Source organism: Homarus americanus, unplaced genomic scaffold (genome assembly GCF_018991925.1).
Source record: "Homarus americanus isolate GMGI-L3 unplaced genomic scaffold, GMGI_Hamer_2.0 scaffold45698, whole genome shotgun sequence".
Taxonomy (NCBI): Eukaryota; Metazoa; Arthropoda; class Malacostraca; order Decapoda; family Nephropidae; genus Homarus; species Homarus americanus.
In genome coordinates, this window is record NW_024735554.1 from 3313488 (window position 1) to 3328216 (window position 14729).

General features: G+C 43.7%; 1 protein-coding gene across 3 annotated transcripts in view; it reads right to left on the reverse strand.

Annotated features, from left to right (window-relative positions):
• The window catches only part of LOC121871394 (sphingomyelin phosphodiesterase 5-like), a 44387-nt gene extending 29776 nt beyond the window's left edge, over positions 1-14611 (reverse strand). Inside the window, exons 1-6 of one of the 3 annotated variants that reach the window (XM_042373626.1) lie at positions 14471-14608; positions 13997-14211; positions 9174-9352; positions 6773-7018; positions 2691-2808; positions 2224-2368 (exon numbers count right to left, since the gene is read on the reverse strand). In XM_042373626.1, coding sequence (XP_042229560.1) covers positions 2224-2368; positions 2691-2808; positions 6773-7018; positions 9174-9337 — 673 coding nt within the window. In that variant the 5' untranslated portion in view covers positions 9338-9352; positions 13997-14211; positions 14471-14608. Of the gene's footprint in view, positions 1-2223; positions 2369-2690; positions 2809-6772; positions 7019-9173; positions 9353-11286; positions 11349-13996; positions 14441-14470 lie in introns of those variants that run through there. The other 2 variants (XM_042373627.1, XM_042373628.1) reach the window with 2 other exon arrangements.
• Between the last annotated feature and the right edge of the window lie 118 nt (positions 14612-14729).

Below are 14729 nucleotides of genomic sequence, written 5' to 3' on the forward strand. Positions count from 1 at the left end.
GTTCCTCGCTGAGCTGCCTTACTTCGCCCGCTCTACGCTCTTGTACAGAAGAAAGACAAGACAGTAATGAGAGCCGTGTTCTGGACGACAGAGGAAACACAAGCTTTCGAGGAGGTGAAGAAAGCCTTGGCCAACGCCACACTACTGAGTCACCCTCACCCTGGTGCACTTCTCAGACTAATAGTTGACGCCTCTGATACCGGCGTCGGCGCCGTACTTCACCAGCACATTTACGGCCGCGCCGAACCACTGGCCTTCTACTCAAAAAGCCTGCAACCACAGGAAACGCGCTACTCTACACTTGGCCGTGAGCTGCCTACCTGGCTGTAAAGCACTTCCACTGCCTACTGGAGGGGCACGATTTCTGCCTCTACACCGACCACAAGCCCCTCGTGTTGGCTGCCATTTACTCCTCAGGTCGGCACCTACCAAGGGAGCAATGGCACCTGGATTTCATCCTCAAGTTTACGGCTAACATTCGTCACATCAAGGGTGAAAACAATGTCGTCAACGCCTTCTTGCGCGTTTTCACACTCTCGGCTGATGACTCTAATGCCTCCAAACTGGATTTCACGCTGCTTGATGACGCTCAACAACGCAACATCGACATGCAACAGCTACGGACCGTGGATACGGGGCTCCAGCTTAGAGATGTTCCTCTCCCCAACCTCAAGACGTTGATCAGTGATACGTTGACCAACCAGCTCCGTCTACTAGTTCCTCTGGATATGCACCAACAGTTGTTTCAGTTGCTGCACTCGTTCTCGCATCCTGGCATACGTGCAACGCAGAGACTCGTCACACAGCGCTATGTCTGGCCCTCCAGCAACAGTGATGTGCGACGCTGGACCAAGGCGTGCATGGTCTGCCAAAGCTCTAAAATCCAACGGCACACTAAGTCACCTGTTGGTACGTTTCTACCACCATCAGCTCACTTTGACATTGTTGGATCACTACCGCCCACAGAAGGTTTCCGATCCCTTCTAACAATTGTCGACCACTTTACTCTTTGGCCAGAAGTGGTACCCATCACCGAGATCACCGCACAAGCAGTCGCCAGGGCCTTCATCTCTGGTTGGGTTGCTCGCTTCGGGGTGCCCTCAACCGTCGCGTGACAACCAATAGAGGCTGGCAATTCGAATCTGGGCTTTGGGATCAACTGATGAAACTGCTTGGCTCTTCCCGCATCCGCACCACCGCTTACCACCCAGCAAGCAACGGGTTAGTTGAGAGGTTTCATCGCCAGTTGAAAGCAGCCATCATGGCCCAGTCGATACCAAGCAATTGGACCGGGCATCTGCCGCTCGTTCTCCTAGGGATCCGGTCAGCCCTTAAGACCGATTTGGGCTGATGAGTGGCTGAGCTCGTCTACGGCTCTGCCTTGTGCCTTCCCGGAGAATTTCTAGCCTCCACATCTACTTCATCATCGCAGACTGGTTCGTAAGTGGAGACACTCCGCGACTGTATCTGGTCCCTGCGTCTTACACCACCAAGGCAGAGCTCTCGGAAGCAGGTTTTCATCGACAAGGCACTGGACGAGGCAACACATGTTTTCGTATGCCGAATGACACCTGGAACGCCACTGCAACGTCCCTACGACGGTCCTTTCAGGGTACTCCGCCGGTCGTCTAAGTTTTTTACGATCGACTTCCATGAGGCTCGGCACACAGTCTCCCTCGACCGACTGAAGCCGGCTCACATCGAGGAGGACCCAGCCCCAGCATAAACAGGCAGACCAACGCTGCCCCCGCAAGCAACGCAGAACCTGTGACTATGCCACCACTACGCTCATGTTTGCGTACGAGGTCCGGCCGTGTGGTACGGCCGCCGCTTCGGTTTCGACGCGTCACTTTCCTTACAAGCGATCGTCGGGAGGGGGCTGATGTCGCGGCTGAAGAATAATATAATATAATGTAATTATGTAATGTAATGTAATATAGTTAACAAATGCCTATAACTGTTGTAACTAGCCATTCTGATCATGTAATTGTTGCTGAGTCGACTGGCTGATGTGGCTGAACTTGGTTCGAGACTTGAGCCAAGACAGCTTCGATCAGTCAGCAGGTATATACAGTACAGTAAACTGGTGGGTTGCCTCGGAACAGTCACTCACTCTCGCTCCCTGCTTAAGCACAGTTCTCCTCGCCACACAAATAAACTGACAAACATAGCCTGAGTTTTCTTCTTGGATCCAGTGCTACAAAAGGAAGGTACAAGACTTACCAACAGCACATAGGTTGGTTGTCATGCTGTGGACGCTAACATCATAAATGCAGTACGGGTATTTACTTTCAAAGTATTTTATCAGTTGCTTGGCACGAGATCTCTCAAGCACTTCCTGCAGGATGATCACATCAACCTCTGGAAGCTGAGGGAGAAAGACAAATATCACTGTCTACTATCAATGCCAAATATCACAAAGGTAAAGGACAGCTGTATTATGAGTGTTGTTTCAATGTTGTGTTGACACCAGATTGTGCAGCAGAAATAAGTGCAGAGTCATTCTGAATTTTATTAAGGCATTTTATTATATCAATGTCACTGACAGACTGATAGTTCCAGAAGAGGTACTGTACTGCAAGCCAAAAGGAGGAATTCTTTAATTTTGATATTCTGTACTAATCCTGTATAAACTTCACCTAAAATTAATTGAGCACACCAATGTACAACTTCTGATATAAGAATCCTACCTTACTCTGAACAATATTTTCCCTTTTAGTTGGAGGATGGAGATTCCTGGAGTCATTTAATGATGGATCTTGTTGAAGGAGGCCTCTAGCTATCTTGTGCACCCGCCCTGACCCACATCTTTTGATGGAAAATACAAAGCCAATGAATGATTTAACAAAGTCTTTTTGCAGAAGAAAAAGTAAAAGGTCACAATGTAAAATTTGATGGTCTTAATGTTTAATAAATTCATGGAGATACTGAGGAAACATTTCAAAGACTTTCAAAATATCATATACCAGAGAAATAAGGACAGGTATTTTGATGTGGAGGAAAAATTTGTATATGATTATAAAAGAAACTGAAGAGATACATAATAAAGTAGTGATAAATAAACTGGGAGGACACTCCTGCTTAACACAGTTACTCAAGGTCCTGGATGTTTGGACTCAAATTCTAGAACAAGGCAGAAATATCGACAAAATATAGAGGTCCTCCTGCTTTATACACCTCGGCTGGGATTCCATCAGGCTCTGAGTCTTTGTTATTTTTCATACAGTATGTTTGATGGCAGTAGCTACCTCATCCAAGGATGGAGGATAGCTGAGGTGGGTCAGCTCTTTATGCTGAAGGACCTGCTGGGTAGTCAGGACATCCACATCGGTGTTTCGGTTGAGCAGTGAATCGTAGTGCTCTTTCCAGCGCTGAAGGATGCCTTCTTCATATTTAATTAGGAAGTTACCGTCAGATGAGTGGAGGGGGGCTGCACCATGAGTGAGTGGTTCATAAAATGTTTTGGTGGAACTGAAAAATTTGCAGATCTTGTGTTGATCTGCAAGTTTTTGCATTTCACATTCTTTATTTTTAAACCAGTCATTCTTTAAAAAGCGAAGTTTGAGCTGAGCCGCCGCTTTCTTCTTGCGGAAGGTATCAGCTTTGGTCTGAGACTGAGGGTTGTTCTGCCAGTCAGTTAAACCAGCACGTTTATCATCGACGAGTGCATTGGTTTCTGGGCCATTTTTATCAAACCAGTCCTGGTGTATTCTTTCGATCTGACTGAGGGTCTCTCTGCAGGTTTTTGTCATGAGTGTCAAGAATATCCCTTCGGCACTGGGATTTGGGTTGTTTGTTGCCGGGTTATTTATCAGCCCATATTCGAGCTGCTCTCTGAAAGCATGTGCTACTGCCGGATCCGCCAGACTCTAAGTGTTAAAAACTCTTCTGGAGGCTTGCTCCTTTGCTGTTTTGGCGGCGACGTGAGATGAGAGGTTGGTTCTGATGAGCCGATGACCAGTGTCGCAGTGGTCTGAGCCATGCATGGCTCAGGTGATGAGGACATCTCGGCAATTTCTTTCTCTCACAATGATGTAGTCAATGAGATGCCAGTGTTTGGATCGTGGGTGTTGTCACGAACACCTTGAACTTGTCGGCCTGCCTAAACAAGGTACGTATTGGTGATAAGTTGTATGCAGCACACTTGCCGAGGAGGAGTAGGCCGTTGGGATTACACTTGCCTAGTCCATTTCTCCCTATGATTCCCTGCCAAATGTCAGCATCTCTACCAACTCTGGCATTGAAGTCAGCTGGGAGCACAACCTTATCTTCTCCAGGGATAGAGGTTAGCACACTGTCAAGGTTGGTGTAAATGGCCTCCTTGATGTCATCCTCTGCATCCAGTATTGGGGTATATGTACTGATGAATAAGGCATAACGTGAGTGATTCAGTGGGACTTGGAGCATCATGGGGCGCTCGTTGATCCCAACAGGCATTTCAGTTAGTCTACGCAGGATGCATTGGCGGATGGCATAGCCAGCTCCATAAATGCGGTTTCTCTTCACAGCAGGCCTACCCTTCCAGAAGAGGGTATAGCCAGACTCCCGTTCTGTGAATTGACCCTCATCTGGGAGCCAGGACTCACTAATGGCTGCTACGTTGATGTTATGCCTAGCCAGCTATTTTACCGCAAGAGTGGTTCTTCTTTCAGGATGCTCATTTGTGCCAGTATCCAAAAGGGTCCTGACATTCCCTGCAGTGACCTTAAGAGGTTGTATAGTTTGTTTTTGTTTTAATCTGTGATTATGACTGTTTACGACCACATAAGGATGACCTTACTGGGTGCGGTTGCCTAGTCAGGTTGGTTCTTTAGGCAGGCTATGTTTAGGGTACCTTTTCTAGCCCCCTCTCCATGTGAGGTCAGCAGAGTGGCTCCCCGAGAGGGCTGCTCAGTCGCACAGACAAGACCGGATTGCACTGCTGCATAGATCCCAGTGCATAAACGACCATCTTGTTTATGCTGCCCATGTGCAGAGTTGTGACTAGAGACTCCCGGCAGCCATCTCTGCCTTTCCCCATTGCCACTCGTCAGTCACCATAGGACTTTTGGGGTATAGAAGTTTTGATGATGGTGAGAAGTTTGATGAGGTGGATGATGGCTGCGTGCAATTTGATTTATATGGTGCGGCAGGAGCACAGACTGCAACCACACATCTTGGCTCTCCCTTTTCCTGATCCAGTGGTGCAAATGTTGCAATGACTGGGGAGAGGGAGAGTTGCAATGGACTGTCAATAGCCCAGTTTGTTGGGTTTCACCTAAGTAGTCTGTCCATCATGCATTGCCTTCATCCGCCGGTGTAGTTGCTGGGTTCCCATGGTGGTCACCTCTTTCGCCTACACTGCGCTTGGGGTCTTTTTGGAGCTCTGTAAGCATGTTTGCCTGATGCGGGGCTCCACCGAAGATTTTCCGTTCAGGGTTTACTCCCGTAGCCTTATACAGTACCTACCAACGTTAATCCATAGGCAGCAGGGCAGTCATTGGTAGGTTCCCAGAAACATTCTGAGGAAATTGGCTAGTGTCCGTCTGTGCAAGATATCTAGTTTAGACACTCGGAAACTTTTCCCAGTAATCGGAAAAGATTCCGGAGATAAGGAATTTTTCTGGGCTTGAGAAAGTCGTCTGGTTAGCCGGAAATCTTTCATCCCCGGAAGTGCTCTGCACCAATTGTTCCGGCTAACAGGATATCACTGCATTTATCAAATGTGGTACAAGATGATAATAGTTTATTTGGATCACCTGAAGAATCGTCAACCCAGAGTTTGGCAGGGTGACAATTCTTAAGGTGGGACAACCTGGGGTGACCATTCTTCAGGTGGGGTCAGGCTCTCCATTGTGGTTAATCTTCAGGCCTAACCTAACCTAACATACCCATTGTAATATGCATCATGTATTTTGGAATATTGAGTAAAGTATTTTGTATTAGTAGAGTGTATTTTGCAATATTATCTATATTATGGGGTGGGTTGATGATTCTTCAGATGATCTGTTTATTCTATCTTAATATTTTCTTAATAAGCAAGAGTTTCCTTAAAATCCATTTAAACTAAAAGCCCATCATTCAGATATATCCTTCGAAACCCAGCCACCAATCATCTCTATGTGCCATCACTCTACATATCAGAATATTCATCTGTAACAGTCCCCTACTGAACAGATAGTTAACAAGATAACGAGTGTTAGTGCCACATGGCCATACAGATAATATCACTAAACCGTATAACCTACTTATGGAGGAGAGAATGTCTCAACTTTGTGCCAAGTTTATATAAAATCCAATCTTGCATACAGCTTATCCTTCTAAAACCACACAACCTAAACAATGCAACATCCATACCCCATAATTTCCCTTATGCTTCTGATGTACAGTATTTCCAAAAAGTATCTGCCAGGATGGGTCCGATGACTTCCAAAATGATACATGCAACTAGTGATGTCCCGAGAGGGTTGGTATGCGGGGCTCTGTGGCATACTGATCCTAATACATTTGGTAATTGAACATCATATTAATTACACAGAAATAAATACACATTGCATTAGTGTACTATGTTAAACTACAGTACTGTATATACCAAAGGAAATTCATATCCCAATGTCTATCATGTGTGGTCTTGATGTTTCACGCAGTGTGGACAGATATTTTTTTTTGAGATACTGTACCTGAGTGGTGGAAAAAATTTTCACACTTCTTTATTATTTCAACTAGCTAAGGAAAATATGTCTCAAAGAGTATAATTTCACAACAGCCTCTGAAATATATGTATCGTTCTTACCTGACATTGTTGATGCACTCTACAATCTTTGAGCTCAGGAGGACATTAGCAGAACAGAAGGTAAACTTGGATGCACATTCTGACCCTTCCTTATACACACTGGGTTGCTGGCAACTTGGAGAAACATAGTAGAAAGGCTGAACATCGGCAAACTTGTTGAGAAGCACCCAGAGAACGTAGCCGATGAAAACGAGTGGAGCGAACACGAATGCTAACACAAGACTAATTGGACCCATAACGAGACACCTATGGAACGAAAATAAAATAATATCAATAACACTAATACTGTTACTTTTTTTATTTTATCAGGCACTCCCCTACATCCTTGTGTAAGGTGAAGCGCAGAAGCGTTTACAGTGCCCAACAGGGAAGCATGCTAAGTTCTTGCTTGCCTTTATGTCTCATGAGTTAAGGGCTTCCAATAACTTGATGACATAAACCATTGACTCTTCAGGCTCCTATGCCCTTGAATACTGTTACTATTACAGTGATCCCTCGGTTAACGAACGCCTTGGTTAACAAAATTTCGGTTAACGAATTACCTTCCATAAGAATCTTCAATTTGGTTAACGAACAACAATTCGGTTAACAAAATTTTTACGAAATCATGTCAACATGTTTTCGCTTGCTCACCAGCTGGAATATTAGTCCGCCAATACAGTAATCGGTTCTAGGGCTTAAATTCGTTCCCATTTGAGTAAATATCAAGAAGGTTGTACTAAATAATTTTCCAAGTTTTATATTAAATTTTTTAGTCATTTTAACACTTATTTAACATAATTGCAGTACAGGAAACTAGTTTTTGGTGCGCCATTCAGCCACTTGACTCACCCAGCAAGGCGTCAGTTTGTATCTCTGGTCAGTGGAGGTAACATCTTCCTTGTGACTCTCTTGAACATGAACTATTTTTACATTTTTACAGTACAATTATTGGTCACTCTGAAATTTATTTTACATATTGACAATATATAGTGCAGTGCAGTGTTGATTTAAAGAAAATAATCTTGAATTACACCTAGTGAGATTAAAATTTTTTGGGTGAAATGACGGCATGAAGCCTGGGGTGATTTCTCTTCCACCCCCACTTCCTTCTCCTCCACCCCCACTTCTAATTCCCATCATCATCAACCAGGAGCCTTCTACATACACACCTCAAAGTAAGTGTACTTTACTGCATTTATTTTTACTTTGTATGTAATTTTCGGTGAGCTGGAACCAATTACCCAAAATCCCATTGAAACAATGGTTTTGGTTAACGAACGACCTTCTGGAACGAATTGTGTTCTTTAACCGAGGGACCACTGTAATAAAACTTTTTCTATTGTTACTGTATCTATTAATGTCTTGCATGGAGAGAGAGAGAGTGAGAGGAGAGAGAGTGAGAGGAGAGAGTGTGTGAGAGGAGAGAGAGAGTGTGAGAGGAGAGAGAGTGTGTGTGTGAGGAGAGAGAGAGTGTGTGAGAGGAGAGAGAGTGTGTGAGAGGAGAGAGAGTGTGTGAGAGGAGAGAGAGTGTGTGAGAGGAGAGAGAGAGAGTGTGTGTGTGAGTGTGTGTGTGTGTGTGTGTGTGTGTGTGGTGTGTGTGTGTGTGTGTGTGTGTGTGTGTGTGTGTGTGTGTGGTGTGTGTGTGTGTGTGTGTGTGTGTGTGTGTGTGTGTGTGTGTGTGTGTGTGTGTGTGTGTGTGTGTGTGTGTGTGTGTGTGTGTGTGTGTGTGTGTGTGTGTGTGTGTGTGTGTGTGTGTGTGTGTGTGTGAGTGTGTGTGTGTGTGTGTGTGTGTGTGTGTGTGTGTGTGTGTGTGTGTGTGTGTGTGTGTGTGTGTGTGTGTGTGTGTGTGTGTGTGTGTGTGTGTGTGTGTGTGTGTGTGTGTGTGTGTGTGTGTGTGTGTGTGTGTGTGTGTGTGTGTGTGTGTGTGTGTGTGTGTGTGTGTGTGTGTGTGTGTGTGTGTGTGTGTGTGTGTGTGTGTGTGTGTGTGTGTGTGTGTGTGTGTGTGTGTGTGTGTGTGTGTGTGTGTGTGTGTGTGTGTGTGTGTGTGTGTGTGTGTGTGTGTGTGTGTGTGTGTGTGTGTGTGTGTGTGTGTGTGTGTGTGTGTGTGTGTGTGTGTGTGTGTGTGTGTGTGTGTGTGTGTGTGTGTGTGTGTGTGTGTGTGTGTGTGTGTGTGTGTGTGTGTGTGTGTGTGTGTGTGTGTTTTACACCATGAAGTAAAAAATGCACAGTACTGAACTTCTGTATAGTACAGATACATTTTGGAGCTAGTACTACCCAGTACATGCCAACAGTGCATAACACAGGTGTAACCAACTGCCCAACCAGCTAACGAGCTGATCAATGGCAAAGAGGATAAAGAAAAAGAATAAGTTAATATCTTTCACTTAATATTACACATGTTCAGACATCAATGCCATACCTGAGAATGTGATATGGTAATGAAGCATTGTCAGCTGTGATGAGCACGCAGTGTGAGGCCCCAAGGGAAGTAATTTGAAGGAACGGATACATCAAGATGCAGGTGACGGCATCAATGACCTCCAACACCCACGAGTCATAACGAGACGGGCGAGGAGGAGGCATCGTCAAGCACAGAACCTTGAAAGATAAACTACAAGTCAGAAAAAATTATTTTTAATCCAAAATAATGCTCATAGAGACTAATGATAGTGCACACTAAGAAAGAACTATCTATTAAACTATCTACTGTACTGATGATTTTATCTACAGTAAGCTCTGCACTCACAAGGGTTACATTCCTGGAAAACCTTCCAAACCATCTCAAGACTACCATACTACCTCTATACAAAACTTCACTAATATTCTCAATACCCAGCTGTCCTCTTAGCTCTCAACAGGGTTTCCTATCCTTTAGTTTCACACTATACATCCACCTCACCATTCTCATTTCAGTTCACTTACAGTAAGCCTCTTTAAGTGCCCATGTTCCATTGCCATATAACATCACATTTCTCACCCCAGTTGTATTCATCTTTTCTTTCATGTGAAGGGAAGGTCAATCTGCCATCAATAAAAACAGAAATTCCCTAACTTCTTCCAGCCACTTCTGACTCTTACAATTGAGCTGGCTTTTGCACCACCTCCAGCAATGATCATGTTACCCAAGTAGCAGAACTCATCGGCATGATGTTTCAGAGGAAATTGACGACTTTTATTCTTTAAAGCTGTTGTGGAAACTATGTCAAATATTGCTGAGGGCGGAGAATAATGGAACTTGAAGCAATTTTTAAGTAAAATCACTGCTCCTTGCACTTCATTAAATAAAACCTTCAGGGCATGTCATTGGCATATGCACAGATAAGTTAGAGATAAACATGTTATCTGTGTTATCAAACAGCTTAGTTGTGACAAGTGATCGTGGGCCCTTCGTGCCAGATGGCGAGTCCGGTGGTACAGTTTACCGAGGCGTGAATGTTCGAACGCTCGTGCTTGGCTAGCGCACAACCGCCGTCCGGCTGACAGCGACATCGTTTTCCAGCGTAAATAAAATTGTTAATTAATGCGTTGCTAAAGAAACCATCGACATGGGATCGGGTTTGTTCCACTCTACGAATTTTTTGCAATTTTTCCACCAAGTTTGATGATAAACGATTGTGCCTTTTCGGCTGCCCAGAGCGCGCGCGCGCACACACACACACACACACACACACACAAGCCTAGTCCTATAGTATATTAGATAATGATCCAGTTGGTGACAATATCTTATATAAACAGAAGGACAATAAATAGATCTAACAAGCTTGCACTTTCTCCCAAAGAATATTTATTGCACCATCACAATTCCCTTTGTTGAACATTTGCTCTCTGATCTCAAAACACATTTCTCGCCAGCTCAACAACATGTACTTCTGGGGCTCTTTCTCATTCCATACTGTATTTATTGATGAATAAACTTAGAAAGGAGTAAAAAGGTTCTGAAGTACAAAGAGTCAATGGTCATTGATCTTCCATCACCAGTGTCTTAAGAACATAACATAAGAAAATAAGTTGTCTGCAATAGGCCGGTTGGCCTGTGCATGGCAGCTCCTGTCGAGAGTTACTACCACTCTCTATCATCCATGAATCTATCTAGCCTCCTTTTAAAACTTTCCAGCGTTCCAGCACTTACTACAAAGTTGCTAAGCTTGTTCTACTCGTCCACCACCCTATTTGTGAACCAGTTCCTTCCTATCTCCCTCCTAAACCTAAACTTATCCAACTTAAATCCGTTGCTACGAGACCTATCCTGCTCGGATATTATAAGAACTTTATCTATATCGCCTTTATTGATTCCTTTCACCCACTTAAATACTTCTATCATATCTCCCTGCACTCTTCGTCTTTCTAGGGAATGCAAGTTTAGTTTCTTTAACCTATCTTGATATGGAAGGTTTCTAAGTCCCGGAATCATTTTCATCATTGAAACAACTGAAGTGCTGGCAACAGAAATGGAATGCTTGCAAGTCTGATCTGCCCAACTCCCTGACAGCTACATTCAAGCAAACCTCCCCTTTATTTTATCCAAACCTTACCTTACCAGTTGCCTTGTGCGAATGTGAGCGTTCCTTCAGGAATCTCAAAAGTTACCTGCGCTCTACAATGAAACAACCTTGTAAAAGATTGACAACACGGTTTTATGCCGGGGCGCTCTTGCTTGACACAATTGCTCAAGGTATTGGATATTTGGACCCATATTCTAGAACGGGGTGGTAATATCGACAATATTTACCTAGATTTTGCCAAGGCTTTCGACAGTGTACCCCACGAAAGGCTGAAAATCAAACTGGAAGGGTACGGAATTCGGGGAAATGTCCTAGCGTGGATAGAAGACTTTCTACATGACCGCAAGCAATGTGTGGTGATTAATGGCACGAAATCGTCATCTGTACCTGTAACAAGTGGGGTACCGCAGGGTAGTGTATTGGGCCCGCTGTTGTTTGTTTGTTTCATAAATGATATGCCTGACGTTGTACACTCCTCCATACAAATGTTTGCCGATGACGCCAAGTTATTTCGGGAAATTAAGAACCAAGCGGACTGTGAAGAGCTGCAGAAGGACCTCTGTGGGCTCCAGGAATGGTCGAAGGAATGGCTGCTGAGATTCAATGTCACGAAGTGTAAGAGGATGCACCTGGGGCGTACCAACGGTAAGGAGGCGTACCATATGTCCCAACGGGATGAAGAAAATGTACTAGTTGAGACTGTGTGTGAGAAGGACCTAGGTGTGTATGTTGACAATGAGCTGAAGTTCTCGGGCCATTGTGAGAAGAAGGTAAATCAGGCAAATAAATTATTGGGTCTTATAAGAAGGTCGTTCAGATATCTAGACGGTCCGTCCCTCGTGACGATCTTCAGGAGTGAAGTGCTTCCCCATCTGGAGTACTGTCACCCCATCTGGTCCCCGAGATATGCTAGGGACTGTCAGTTGGTTGAAAATGTTCAAAGGAGGGCCACCAAGCTGGTGCCTGCACTTCGGCATCTCAGCTACCCTGCGAGATTGGAGCGCCTGAACTTGCCTAGCTTATACTACAGACGGGCAAGGGGGGACCTAGTTGAGGTTTATAAGCATCTCAGGGGGCACTACTCAGTTGAGTGTCCTTACTTGGAGCTGGCGGACGCTCGCCCCACAAGGGGTCACAGCTCAAGATTGAAGAAGCCGCAAGTCCGGAAAACCGTGAGGGCAAACTTTTTCGGAGTGAGGGTTGTAAACTCTTGGAACAATCTACCAGAAAGTGTTGTGACGGCACCGAGTGTGAGCTCTTTCAAGAGAAGACTTGACCAACACTGGAGCGGGTTCAGGTACATTCAGGAGCCGGTGCATGCCCAGTATTTGCCAACAGTGCGTGACAGAGACGTGACCGATCGCCCGGGCGGCTAGCGAGCCGACCTTTTGGTGAAGAATATAAAGGAAAAGAGTCGTGACCGATCGCCCAAGCGGCTAACAAGCCGATCAGTGGCGAAGAGGATAAAAGTAAGACAGATTAAATGGCCTCACCTTGTTAAATGTTTATATAAACATAAACATTATTTAAAGTGATCACTAATTTTGCTCGAGCTTAACAAAGGCAGATGGAATCCATAGATACTGTATTTTGGATGTTATACAGTATTTATGAATATATATGATGCACATGTTGCCATGAGATGTGACCGCCTGCCTCAGTGTAAACAAGTATATGTGTGTCGGTCAGTTTACACGAGTCAGTCGTGGAGTGCACATCTATGGTCTATCACGCGAGCTTTTTCCACTTGTCTTTCCATCAATGCCCAGTGTTTGAGCCATTGTGTCTGATAACCCTAAATCTGATACATTACTTTACTTAGAAACGTTTAAATTTTGCTTGGGGAAGATAACGGAAAAATACCACTGTTTTGTTTGTTTTTCCCGAGGGAGATGTCCCTTATAATTCTTATTGACCACATAACCTCAGACAAAGTCAAGACGATTTTCATCTATAACACGTTTGGCTCATTTTACCCATAAACGAGATATCGTGAGTTGAAAATCAAAGAACTACGAGAAAAATTCCAAACATTTGTTGCCACCAACCAAATCTTGTAATTTTTCTTTGCAAACAATAGTGTAGACAATTCTAAGACCCTTTTCTACTATGACAATTCCCTTGGAAATGACCTAGAACCAAGATATTTATATGTGGGGGGGGGTGTTATGAAGTTAGGTTGGTTTGGCTGGTGCTATCAATAATGTATTACTAATAAGTTATCATAACCAACTAAACCAACCTAACTTCATAACCCCCCCCCCCCACATATAAATATCTTGGTTCTAGGTCATTTCCAAGGGAATCGTCATAGTAGAAAAGGGTCTTAGAATTTTCCGGTTAGGTTAGGATGAATTAGGATAAGTTAGGTTAGGTGAGGAAAGGTTAAGATTATGTTAGGATAGGTCATGATAGGATTAGGTTAGGTTAGGACCACAAAAATTATTTACAAATAAATACGAATTTATCAATTATCAAGAACATTAACCTATCCTAGCATAACTGGGGAAGGTTCACACTGCATATACAGATAAGATGTTAAGGTCTTATGTGCATGAAGAGGAGGACACCAGCCCTTATTAATATTATTATTATTATTATTATTATTATTATTGAGTCATTCTAAACATGTAACTGCATTATATAATCACATTTTGGAAATCGTTATGCAGTGCTAGTCACTCACCATATGTGCTAAAACAAATATTTGTCAAACAATTTCCTGGTTTATATGATGTACCTTTGGACGACGATTATTTAATTGGTGTAGTATCAATCACACAAGTTCTTAAGACACAACACGTGCTGATCATCACACTTGAACACTGACTGCCGGCTCTGTTCGATGTTATCTCGTCACATCAATGATCAAAGTCTATTTCCAGTACAGTACTGTAGTCACCCGCTCAGCTGATCTCTGTAGTATGTTGGCCTCACCGAGTCCGAGTCTTCTATCTATAATTTTCGCCACTTATCAGTTCATTAGCCGTTCGGCCTAGTAATTGTCAACAAAAAGTTAATACTGTTTAAATTTTATTAAAATCTTATCTTACTTCTATGAGAGAATTATTTTATTATTCTACGGTAGGCCCGGAGTACCGAGTACTGACAGGACTTCAGCCAAATGTTGACACAAACAGTACAGAGTACAGTAACTGTTAATAATAATTTAAATTTTTGATAAATTACGTCACACCCGTCAATCATAACATACCACACTGCGAATTCAGTCGTTGATAGCTATTTAGAGTTATGGTCAAGGAAGGTAGAGTACTTCTCTGGTTGTCCTGGAGTGAATAACATAGTAGCGTTATTCACTGCACCGCTCAGTGTTGCATCACCAGTAGTACTGTATAAGTCATTGATCTGATCAATTTAATAAATTAATCAATGTGGTACCAGTATCAGTGGTAGTTTCTTTTTATAATATAGCGTTGCCTCATCAAGAAAAAAAATATATATATACGCTAAAT